Genomic DNA, 13,275 nt, shown 5'->3' with positions numbered 1-13,275 from the left:
TACAATATTACCTTGAGGCAACACACAGTTTTTTGTAATTAAAGGTAGGGTAGGTAAGAATGATCTAAAACACTTTTGTCCAAATTTGTTTAAACTTTATTTATATGTCAATACATAATTAAAATGCAAGTACTCTGAAAAAGAGAGTATAAAAATCGAGTGACTCTAGACTTTTTAATCTGCAATAAACACCGCTCATTATTTTCGTTCGGACCGAAACCACTGATTGGCTTGGGCGCCTGTCACTCTCTCTCGTTACCATGGCTACCGCCGCTTTTGCTCCAGGATCCGCCCACATGCGCCCCAGTGTTGCCAAGGGCTACTTCAGCACTGTTGCCGCGGCTGTTTTTCATGTCCGCGGGTTGAAGCGACCACAATTATGTGATATTTTGCCCCGGGATTTGCGAATGTTAGCAGGCAGCCCTACCGAAAAGACACATATTTTACCCCCCAAACACGATTTTTACCGGAGAAACAGGATTGGGCTTGTTTTGGGCTAGTTTTGAGTAGCAATTGGGCGGATTTTGTTGTGAAAACCTGGCAACCCTGGCGCACCCGTTTGATTTGAGGAGTTCAAGAGGCTGTATTTCTGCTGGACCGGTCATCTTTCATTTTGATTATACATTTTTTTGGTTTATGTTTTCATGAAGCATGTCTCACTAGCACACGTAGCTGCCTAATATAGCTAACATAACATTACTTAGCATAAAGTTACAATGTTATACACTTAGCGAGCCATTAGTTGATCGCTGTCGTGTTGAATTTCGCAAAATGTAACTTTAGATAACAAAATGCATGTGTAAAAGCTAGTCCACCGCATCCAGGAGCTTTTTTTAGAACTAAGTTAGCTTTAGCTGCTACCCTCTGTCTAAACTCTTCTACCATGTTCACCGGGAACTTTACCTGCACGTTTATTTCGGCCCTTGGTTTGTTTTTATATTCTCTACCAATGTTTACAGATGTTTTTATCTTGTATCTGTGTGTGTCGTAGACACTGTGTTGTGTGTGTATTTTAAACTTTACCAGTATCGTTATTCTAGCTTGATAGTGAGTACTAAAAGACATCTTATTTGTTTATATTCATTATGATAAAGTTAGATTTTTTATTACATGTGATTCTGACATGTCACTACATGCACTTCTTCTCCGCTCGCCTCAGGTTAATAATGCGTCTTTCAGCTGAGCTGATCGCGGTGGGCGTGTTCATGTGTTTTGGGGGCGTGGCTTTGGAAAGAGCCCAGAAGGGAGAAGGCGGAGTGAATGGAAATAATGAGCTGTCTTTAAAACAGTCATGAGAGGTCTACAGACACTCAATTTTTATACTTTCTTTTTCTGAGTACTTACATTTTAATTATGTATTGATATATAAAGAAAGTTTAAACAAATTTGGAAAAAAAGTTTTTTAACCAAATCCTACCCTACCCTACCCTACCTTTAACTCTAAAACATTTGATAATATATAATGTAAAGTTCTTGAAAATACTTCTTTACTTACCAGTGAAGATGACATTTTTTGTGGGTGATTAACTGGACGGAAACTAGTGAAAAGTGCACTTTTCATTGGAGAAAATATGGAGCCATGTGACCTGTGCACATGTGCTGAAACAGGACACAAAATGGACCCCTGTGGGTCATGTGACCAACTTTTTGCACTTTCACTGATTAGTATTTGAGTTCTTCTTCCCTAAAATAGTTTTGACCAATAAATTGGTGTTTCATTGTATTAAAAATAAACTAAAATAGACTATGTTGCCTGGAGGCAACACCGTACCATAGAGGGTTAAAACTTTATCAAGTAAACTTTCGGCCGATCGCCTTCCGTGTTCAATTTATGGAACAAGTGTTGAAAGTGCCCCTGCCGATCGAAAGACTAACGCGACCAGGTCCGCTCGTCATGACCAGTGTTGGGGGGAACGCATTACAAGTAACTCCTCAAAATGAATAAAATCAGTCAAATGCAAAATCAGAGTACTACGCAAACCTCAAAAATATACATGTTAAATAAAACTAATATTTGTATGCATTTAATCTAGCATTATTGACTATTGTCTTGCTGCTGACCTTCAATGATTCAGTTAAACCATGAGCAAATATTACTAGATTTTTTGTTTTTATTGGTAAAACTTTTTTCTCCTGCGTCCTATTCTTCCATTATCCAGAATGGCAGCGCATTTTTACCTCAGCCTGAGGCTGATTATTTCAATCTTGGTATGAAGAGGTCTTTGCATTTGCTCAAAAAAAGGATTTTTTTATGCTATTAAAAAACAAAACAAAAAAACAAGCCCAGCTCAGGTGAGAAAAAAGTAACGTAAAAGTAACGCAACACATTACTTTTCTTAAAAAGTAACTAAGTAACTCAATAAGTTACTTTTTAAGGGAGTAACGCAATATTGTAATGCATTAACACTGGGTTATTTGTGAAGATGAACATGGTGATCTTTCCCTCACACACACACACACACACACACTTCTTTAGTGACATTGTTGATCTCGTGTCTAAAAAAATTCCCGTAACTCGAACAGAGCTCGATGATGGATGCGCTCTTGCTCTCGTGTGTGTGTGTGTGTGTGTGTGTGTGTGTATGTGTGTGTGTCCGGTAGAAGTGCACATACAAGCAATTCCGCCCTTTATGACGTCATACAGGCCCATACTCGGAAAAAAAATTATTTGACAAAGAAAAACTGTATACTTCTAAATTAAAATTGTAGTTCGAAGGACAAAATTGAATAATTCTATTCAGCGACACAAAATCACTGCTGGAGAAAACGAGCATTTGTGCAATGGACTTCTGGATCAAACCCTCATATAGACATGTGACAACTTGCCCCAATCTCAATTCTTCTAAAGTTTTATGAAATACCCAAAGAAAGCCTTCCCCTTTAAATGCATCTTTACTGACAGCCCATTAAACATGACTTTCAATTGGCCTCGTTCCTGTAATGAGCTGTAAGCACTTTACCTGACCATCTCAATCCCTAACGCAAACTCCTCTAATCTAGCACTGACAGGTTCAAACACACGGATTATTATTCATAGAGTTCTGATGACCATCAGCTCAAATAACCCAACAGCATCGAAACGAACTTCATCACCATTAATCTTCATAAGCTCGACTCTCGATCCACACATTAGCATTTCAATCCACTAATATCAAATAGCTTTTATCCGGATTGATAAGATTTAAACATGTGGGTTTCATCCATTTTCAATAATGAGAAACAGATTATGTCTTATTTAATGAATTTGAGCAGTTAGAGGAGGGTGAGTCTCACGAAGTCTGTCAGGAAAATGTTCGGACACGTTTTCGCACAAACTCCGCTTTATAAACTCACCTCAGGGTGTGAAAGACTTCATACGTTATTCAAATATCAAGATAATGGCCGTGAATGTGTGAGTTTAATCGTTAGTTGTTTGCTACAACAAAGTAACTCAATGCGACACAAACGATTCTCTTTTGATAATTGAGAAGAGGTGTAACGAATCGCTCATTTGAATCGGTTCACTTAAATGACTCTGTCGGTTCCATTCAGAGAGCATGAAAAGATTCACTCAAACGAATCGATTCACTGAATCGGTTCACTAAATCAAACTCCAAGTTAAATCATTTTCATGCGTTTCTTGTAATGTATATTATCAGCGCGTGCTTTCTAAACTGATTTACACACCACACACTCGTCACCGTGTGTTATAATCTGACTCGAGTGAATCTCTTGCATGAAGTGTAGCGCAGAAACAACACATGCCGCTACACTGACGCTATGAACACACATCCGATCTGATACACACACTCGGGCTTTTCACAACTACAGCAATGCAGCTTCGCCATCCATGCATGTGATCATCACAAAAAAAGTTGAGCACTCACCATCGCCGTGAAACAGCCTCCACCTTCAAAGCAGAACCGCTGGCCTGAGCAAACACACACACCCACACACACACACACTTCAGCGGATCTCTCTGTGCACGGCTGGAGTCAAACACTCGGGAGGGAAGGAAGGAAAGAAAGAAAAAAGAAGGCTCGCGGGTTGGAAGACGGGCTCTTTGAGCATGCGTGTGTCCACGTGTGTGTGTGTGTGTGTGTGTGTGTGTGTGTGTGTGTGTGTGTGTGTGTGTGTGTGTGTGTGTGTGTTTGGTGCCAGGCGCTGCAGGATCCTAAAATCAGTTCAACCAGAAACAGAAAACGTGTATTGTGTATATTAGTCTGTCTAGCCATTCATTTAATCATATATAAATATTAGTTTGTAAATATTTAGTTTGTAAATATATAATATGTGTGTGTAATGTACATACACACAGACATATATAGACCTACTCACCATATTGCATACATATATATATATAAAATAAATTTATTTCAGGTTTGCATTTTATTTAATTAAAGGTAGCAATTAAGATGAAGTTTTCAATTTCAAGATACACACACACACACACACACACACACACACATATATATATATATATATATATATATATATATATATATATATATATATATATATATATATATAATAATCGATTAATCACAGTCACATCTAACATAAAAGTTTGTAAATGTACTTAATATATAAGTGTGTGTGTGTGTGTGTGTGTGTGTGTGTGTGTGTGTGTGTGTGTGTGTGTGTGTGTGTGTGTGTGTGTGTGTGTGTGTGTGTGTGTGTGTGTGTGTGTGTGTGTGTGTGTGTGTGTGTGTGTGTGTGTGTGTGTGTGTGTGTGTGTGTGTGTGTGTGTGTGTGTGTGTGTGTGTGTGTGTGTGTGTGTGTGTGTGTGTGTGTGTGTGTGTGTGTGTGTGTGTGTGTGTGTGTGTGTGTGTGTGTGTGTGTTTTATATACATACAAAGACATAGACTCACCATATGACGTGTATGTGTATATATATATATATATATATATATATATATATATATATATATATATATATATATATATTATATATATATATATATATATATATATATATATATATATATATATATATATATATATAAACTTTTATGTTAGATACGATTAATCGAATTAATCAATTATTATACATTATACATTATAGATAGATAGATAGATAGATAGATAGATAGATAGATAGATAGATAGATAGATAGATAGATAGATAGATAGATAGATAGATAGATAGATAGATAGATATAACTCATAACTTGACTCTTAATTGCTGCTTTAAATAAATTTTTAATTATTTAAAATAAATAATTTTTGCATTTATTTATATAGGCCTACATATATAATTGCAATATATGGGCTATATATATATATATATATAAAACTCATAACTTGAAATTCACTCAGATATTTTCTATTTTAGATCTATAATACCCATTAAATGAAGTTACGCCAGAGGCAATGCAGTGATGTAAATGTGCCTGAACCTGCACTATATCACAATAACACAACATTTATCTTGAGTCAATACATAAATGTTATGATTCATACACTTGATAAGGTTTGAGACACACACACACACACACACACACACACACACACTCATCTGACGCCCTGGTGCACGCAGTGAAAGTGCCATCACACTCTTCAAAGGGCAAAAGCAACTTTAGGGACGTCACCGGGCGCAAGGTGCTCTAATTGTTCATTGTAAAATATGCGGCGCATTACCACATGAATAGATGATGAGCTGTCATGGCATGTCAATTTCCTTTAATGTCCTCTGCTACTTGTTAAATATGCAGAGGGCCGGAGGGAGGGGGTATAAAAGCGCTCCTGGACCCTCGACCTGTCATTCTGCCTTCAGTCCATCATGCATGCGCACGGAGCTTTGCGCCTGGCCTTCTACCAACTCCTGCTTCTGGGAGTCCTCGGAAAACATGGCGCAAGGATCGCGTCGAGAGCGGAGCGGGGCCAGCGGCATCATCTGCCCACTTACATGATGCACCTCTACCGGCATTTCAAACTCAACCAGACGCGGCCCGTGGAGAGTGTGGAGCACGAGCACGCGGACACCATCAAGAGCATCCTGTCAAAGAGTAAGATCTGATTATTCTCTATATGGCTTTTGCATGTAAACAGGGGAGAGTTGCGCACCTCGGTGCAAACGCAGGCTCTATTGTTGGGGGTCTCTGGCTCCTGGCTGTCAAATCTCAGCGCCAGACACCCTCAATCCACATCTCACGAGTCCTGGACTAATGCTCTGCGCAAAGCTGATGTGGATTAGACCCTCGCCAGACATCCTTACACAAACCCAAATCAACATCAGCCTCCTCGGCTCTTTTTCACACGTCGTCTGATTAGATTAGGAGCCCCGGGTTCCGAGCGCGAGCGAGCGCGCGCGCGCGCGCGCGGGGATGCGCACGAGCTCTGGAGGTGTTAAACGATGGGTTTCGATCCGGTGTGTGTTCTGAGGGGATTAGGGTCCACAGCCCGGACTCTCCATTAAGATCAACCTAATATCTGCTCGATACTGCGCGGGGTTTAATCAGACTGGCATGATCATAATAATAATAATTCAACACATGAGACACACCTCGGACTAATTGATCGCGGGTTCTTAATATTCGTCTTATTTGTGCTAAAAGAGGTTTATAAAATCGATATTCATGCTTCATCATCATTAATGCTGCTGGGTTTTTTCAAATATTACTATCTCAGATATTATATTTTATAGCAGGTCCGATATTTGCTTGGTTTGTCAACAACAACAATAATAATACATTATATGTAACAATTTAAAGAAATGTATCATATATTATTATTTAAAAATATGCATTCTGTGCATTATTGTAGATTAAATTAGAATGATTTATAATAAACATAAACATATATTCAGATATTATATTCTATTGCTGCAGTCTAATGGTTATTTAGAATAAACAAGATTTTTTTTTTTAATTATGTCAAATATTATATTTTAATGCTAATGATTATTTAGAATAGAATCATCATTAGACTTCAAAAAGAGAAATATACTGATAAATATGATAGTTTATTGTTAGCCTAATGGTTTTGGTTTATAATAACTGCAACAAGAAAAATATTTGTAATTATTATGATTTCACATATTATATTTTATTGCTACAGTCTAATGATTAATTATAATATTTAGAATAATCATTTGACTACAAGAAAAGTATCATAAATATTTTTAAGTGATCTCAGATGTTATATTTTATTGTTGCAGTCTAACGATTATTTAAAATTAATTATATAGACTAGAATATACATAATAATCATTAGACTGCAACAAGAAAAATATCATAAATATTTAAATTATCATTATCTCGGATATTATATTTTATGTACAGTCTAATGATTATTTAGAATAATCATTAGACTACAAGAAAAATATAATAAATATTTTTAAATGATCTCATATGTTATATTTTATTGTTGCAGTCTAACGATTATTTAAAATAAGTTATATAGCCTAGAATATACATAATAATCATTAGACTGCAACAAGAAAATATGATAAATATTTTAAATGATTATTATCTCGGATATTATATTTTATATACAGTCTAATGAATATTTAGAAATATTTAGAATAATCATTAGACTACAAGAAAAATATCATAAATATTTTAAATAATCTAAAATATTATTTAGAATAAATTACATAGAATATACATAATAATCATTAGATTGCAACAAGTAAATAATCTCAAATATTATATTTTATTGTTGCAGTCTAACGATTATTTAAAATAAATTATATAGCCTAGAATATACATAATAATCATTAGACTGCAACAAGAAAAATATCATTAATATTTTAAATTATTATTATCTCGGATATTATATTTTATATACAGTCTAATGATTATTTAGAAATAATAAGAAAAATAATATAAATATTTTAAATAATCTCAAATATTATATTTTACTGTTGCAGTCTAACGATTATTTAGAATAAATTATATAGAATAAGAATAATAATCATTAGATCGCAACAAGAAAAATATATTTTAAATTATTATTATCTAAGATATTATATTTTATATATAGTCTAATGATAATTTAGAATAATCATTAGACTACAAGAAAAATATAATAAATATTTTTAAATGATCTCAAATATTATTTAGAATAAATTACATAGAATATACATAATACTCATTAGATTGCAACAAATATCATAATATACTAAATATTTAAAATTATCTCAGGTATTATATTTTATATACAGTCTAATGATCATTTAGAAATATTTAGAATAATCATTAGACTACAAGAAAAATATCATAAATATTCTAAATAATAATGTTGTTGCCAAGCCGAGCGTGTTGAAGGAGTCCTGTAGTGATGATGTGTCTGATGTTGAATGGCACAGCCAGGAACTCTTATTAGATAAACCAAAGCCATTAGTGATTTTAATGTAAATGTACAGGCCTAATACACTCCACTCGACGACAGCCTCACACACACACACACACACACACACACACACACACACACACACACACACAAACACACGAGGATCAAAGTGTGTGTGTTCAGCTGCACAAATCACCTCATTACCTTCAGGGTTGTGTGAGAGTCATTCATCCCTGGAGAGAAATACATACACTCAAAAAAATAAACTTTCACTGTTGTTAGTTGCACTCAAATCATCCTTGTTCACATTACTTAAAAAACTCATGTAACTAAATTTACTTAGATATACTGAGTTGTTTCTACTAAAAATGAGTATCTTAATAAATGTTTGTTCAGTCAACTTAACATCGCTGAGTGAAGCGAACAAACTGGGCAGTGGATCTGTAGTTCCCAGCATGCTTTGCAAGAGACTGCATTAGGAGAGTAAATGTAGGGATTAAAGTGTTATTTGATCTTTTGTTAGTGTTATGTGCAGTTATGTTGGACATTTAGAGGAGTTTCTGTCATTTTGTGGTTACCATTATGCAGAAGAGCGGTGCCTGTGTTTAGGCTGTGGCCACTCATTTATTGGATGGACCTGTTCTCAAATACGTTTTTTTTATTTTTTTATTTTTAAATATGCCTTTTGTTATATTTAATAGTTTTTCACTTACACTTGTAAAGCAAGTAGTTAATTTAATAAGGTAAATTAAATCAATAAATGTGTTCACCTAACATAATAAACTTTTGTAAATTGAACATGACATTATTAAGTAACCTGCACATAAATATTATGTAACAGTGACAAATTCAAATGGTTTGTATTTACTTAAAGACATTTTGTCAGCTTTACTTGACTTTCTTTTGTTCATATAACTAAATTGTTATTTGTAAAAATTACTCAATATAGTTGTGTGGAACCACTTGGCTACACTGTGTGATATTTTCCCCCATCTAGTGGTGTAAAGGTATATGACCATCCAGTGAATATTAGTTTCTGTTCCTCTCAATTCCGATTTCGTTTTAACTCCTACGGTGGCCGATTTAGTCCAAGATTAACATGGCTTCCAGTTCGACCTCGTCCACATTGGAGGCGAAGCTTGAATTTACGGGTATGTCCCTCTTTGGCTAATGTACTTTCAAGATGGAGGGGCAACATGGCGACCCGCATTCAAACCCTCACCCGTATGTGTTTACAATGGCATATTATAAACTTACGAGAATACTTTATTACTTGAAAGATGTAAATATACATTAATGAGCACATATATTTTTGAAAGAACTAAGTGTTTTTAGCTAAGAATAAACTAAAAAAGTTACACAGTGTAGCTTTAAAGGGTTAGTTCACCCAAAAATGAAAATCATTAATTCCTCACCCTCATGTCGTTGGACACCCGTAAGACCTCCGTTCATCTTCAGACACAAATGAAGATATTTTAGTGTAAAGCTGATGCTGAGAAAGGCTTCAGATAGGCCTCCATTGGCATTCAGTACATTTACACGCACAAGACCCATAAAAGGCACTAAAAACGTCGTTACAAAGTCCATCTCACCACAGTGACTCTACAATAATCTTACAATGCGACGACAATAGTTTTTGTGCGCAAAAAAAAATCTAAATAACACCTTTATCCAGCTTGTTCTTGTCTTCCGTGTGTCTCCACGACGCATGCGTGAGAATATGAGCAGATCCGGCGTTCGGACACATGACCCAGAAGAGATTTGTTTACAAGCAGAGGAAGACGCGCATGTCTAAGCTGCTGAATTCTACACTGATCGTGCTTTAGGTCTCGGTGTAGTTCTCAAAATGGGGTTAAAGTGGCATTTCATGGATTCCCGAACGCCGGATCTGCTCATATTCTCGCGCATGCGTCGTGGAGACACACACAGAAGACAAGAACAAGTTGGATAAAGTTATTTAGATTTTTTTTGTGCACAAAAACTATTGTCGTCGCATCGTAAAATGATTGTAGAGTCACTGTGGTGAGATGGACTTTGTAACGACGTTTTTAGTGCCTTTTATGGGTCTTGTGAGTGTAAATGTACTGAATGCCAATGGAGGCCTATCTGAAGCCTTTCTCAGCATCAGCTTTACACTAAAATATCTTCATTTGTGTCTGAAGATGAACGGAGGTCTGACGGGTGTCCAACGACATGAGGGTGAGGAATTAATGACAGAATTTTCATTTTTGGGTGAACTAACCCTTTAAGTAAATTCAACAAATTATTTTTTTGAGTGTATTAAAAGAGCCTCTCAAGCGTTTGCATTGCTCAGCACGATAAATCCTGTATTAATGTCTGTCTGGTGTTTTCCAGGTGTGCTAAATCAAGACCAGCATTACGTCACACACTTCGACCTGTCCTCACTGCTGTCCGAGCGGCAGATCCGGGCCGCGGAGCTGAGGATCCGTGTTCCCCGAGAAACACATCAAACCAACCTCACCCTGGAGCTCAGACACCAGCAGGACGGCCCCTGCTCCCAGCGCCACGTGTGCCTGGAGAACCAGACTCTGGGCCGGCTCTCCGGGTCGTCCCTGATGAGCGTCTCCCATCACTGGAGGGTCTACAACGTCACAGAGCTGCTCCTGGACTGGATCGGCCCCCGGCTCTCCGAGAGGAGGCGCGCGAAGGCCAAGAGGGCCGTGAGGATTCTCCAGAACGGGCCCCGAAACACGGACGGCATCCGGCACCGAGCCATGCTCCTGATCTTCTCCCACACCGGCTCCGAGCAGGGCGAGCAGGACAAGGCCAGCCTCCTCCACACGGCGGAGAAGTCCAAGTTCTTATTCAACACCGAAGGGAAGGAGGTGCGGAGAGAGAGGCCGCACAAGAGCAAGAGGGGGCGCAGGGGTCAGCCCATGAGGAGCCCGGAGCCGGTCCGGAGCCCGGCGGAGAAGAGCTCCATGTGCAGGCGGGTCGACATGCATGTGGACTTCAATCAGATCGGATGGGGATCGTGGATCGTCTTCCCCAAGAAGTACAACGCGTTCCGCTGCGAGGGAAGCTGCCCCAACCCGCTGGGGGAGGAGCTGCACCCCACCAACCACGCCTACATGCAGGTCAGAGGTCATTTCAGTGTTTGAACAAAGGTGTTTCTCAATGTCCAGGATCCTTCCTCTGCAGGACTAGTCCTTCCAAGTCACTTCCTTCAGAGGCGAGGCTCGGCGAGGCTCCTCTTTAGCATTCAGAGAACGCGTAAATGGAACAGGCTAGCAAGTGCACGTCATTACGTCAGTGAAAAGGTCCGTTAGCCATCAATAACGTCATTTGTATAATATCAATACGGTTGTAATTTGTACTGTCATTTAAAAGTTAAAGGGTTAGTTCACCCAAAAATGAAAATTCTGTCATTAATTACTTACCTTCATGTCGTTCGACACCCGTCAGACCTCCGTTCATCTTCAGACACAAATGAAGATATTTTAGTGTAAATCTGATGCTCTGAAAGGCCTCCATTGGCTCAACTTTACACTGTCAAGACCCTTAAAAGACACTAAAGACGTCGTTACAAAGTCCATCTCACTACAGTGGTTCTACAATAACTTTATGAATCGGCGACAATAGTTTTTGTGCGCAAAAAAACCCTAAATAACGACTTATATAGTGATGACGATTTCAAAACAAGGCATCATGAAGCTTCGAAGCGTTATGAATCAGTGAGTCGATTCAGCAGTTTGAATCGCCAAATTTCAGCAGTTTGACACGCGATCCGAATCATGAATCGACTCACTGATTCAACGCTTCGAAGCTTCATGATGCCTTGTTTTGAAATCGTCATCACTATGTAAGTCGTTATTTAGGGTTTTTTTGCGCACAAAAACTATTGTCGCCGATTCATAAAGTTATTGTAGAACCACTGTAGTGAGATGGACTTTGTAACGACGTCTTTAGTGTCTTTTAAGGGTCTTGAGAGTGTAAAGTTCATTGAGCCAATGGAGGCCTTTCAGAGCATCAGATTTCAACTAAAATATCTTCATTTGTGTCTGAAGATGAACGGAGGTCTGACGGGTGTCGAACGACATGAAGGTAAGTAATTAATGACAGAATTTTCATTTTTGGGTGAACTAACCCTTTAAACTTTACTTATATTTACTACGGTTATAACAAATGTTTGGTAACGTAAATACTTACACTTGAAAGCATATTGCCCCGTTAACGCTCCGACTCCGCCAACGTCCGATATTTTGTATTTTTTGAACAAGATAGCAAAGCTGCGCGCATAGGATTGTGGGTGATTTGAGAACGCTAAGTGCGTGAAGTCTACTCGTATGCATCCTTTCCTGTATATGGCATATTTTTCGAACGAAGGACTCAGACCTTGGTTGAAATTCCGAGGATCCTTGACATTGGAACAGCCCTTCGACGGCTGTCGATGACGTAGCATCCTCTGAATTCTGGCTTCCGAGGATCCTTCCTTGACATTGAGAAATGCCTCTAATGTTCTCCACAGGGGGGATTGTCGCTAACCAAAGCCGGTTGTTTCTCCGCAGAGTTTGCTGAAGTATTACCACCCCAGCCGAGCTCCGGCCGCCTGCTGCGCTCCCACCAGGATGAGTCCGCTCAGCATGCTCTACTACGAGAACGGAGAACTGCTGCTGAGACACCACGAGGACATGCTGGTGGAGGAGTGCGGCTGCCTCTGACCCGACACCACCCATCATCAGGAGATCCAGAGCACAGGCTGGTGGAGGAGTGCGGCTGCCTCTGACCCGACACCACCCATCATCAGGAGATCCAGAGGACATGCTGGTGGAGGAGTGCGGCTGCCTCTGACCCGACACCACCCATCATCAGGAGATCCAGAGGACATGCTGGTGGAGGAGTGCGGCTGCCTCTGACCCGACACCACCCATCATCAGGAGATCCAGAGCACAGGCTGGTGGAGGAGTGCGGCTGCCTCTGACCCGACACCGCCCATCATCAGGAGATCCAGAGCACAGGCTGGTGGAGGAGTGCGGCTGC

General features: G+C 38.7%; 2 protein-coding genes across 4 annotated transcripts in view; one reads left to right on the top strand and one right to left on the bottom strand.

Annotated features, from left to right (window-relative positions):
- pald1a (phosphatase domain containing paladin 1a) overlaps positions 1–3,979 on the bottom strand; it is a 114,757-nt gene extending 110,778 nt beyond the window's left edge. For all 3 annotated transcript variants that reach the window (XM_079801341.1, XM_079801338.1, XM_079801340.1), the window contains exon 1: positions 3,867–3,979. The gene's annotated coding sequence lies outside the window, so the exon portion shown is untranslated. The remainder of the gene's footprint in view (positions 1–3,866) is intronic.
- A 1,782-nt stretch (positions 3,980–5,761) lies between these two features.
- Positions 5,762–12,956, top strand: ndr2 (nodal-related 2; the record flags this gene model as incomplete). Its single annotated transcript, XM_079845455.1, has 3 exons — positions 5,762–5,987; positions 10,630–11,372; positions 12,804–12,956. The coding sequence occupies 3 exons, from the start codon at positions 5,762–5,764 to the stop codon at positions 12,954–12,956; spliced, it is 1,122 nt and encodes a 373-aa protein (XP_079701581.1).
- Between the last annotated feature and the right edge of the window lie 319 nt (positions 12,957–13,275).

This window comes from Gobio gobio, assembly GCF_949357685.1.
Source record: "Gobio gobio genome assembly, chromosome: 20".
Lineage (NCBI taxonomy): Eukaryota > Metazoa > Chordata > Actinopteri > Cypriniformes > Gobionidae > Gobio > Gobio gobio.
This window is presented reverse-complemented; position numbering and strand designations above follow the sequence as displayed.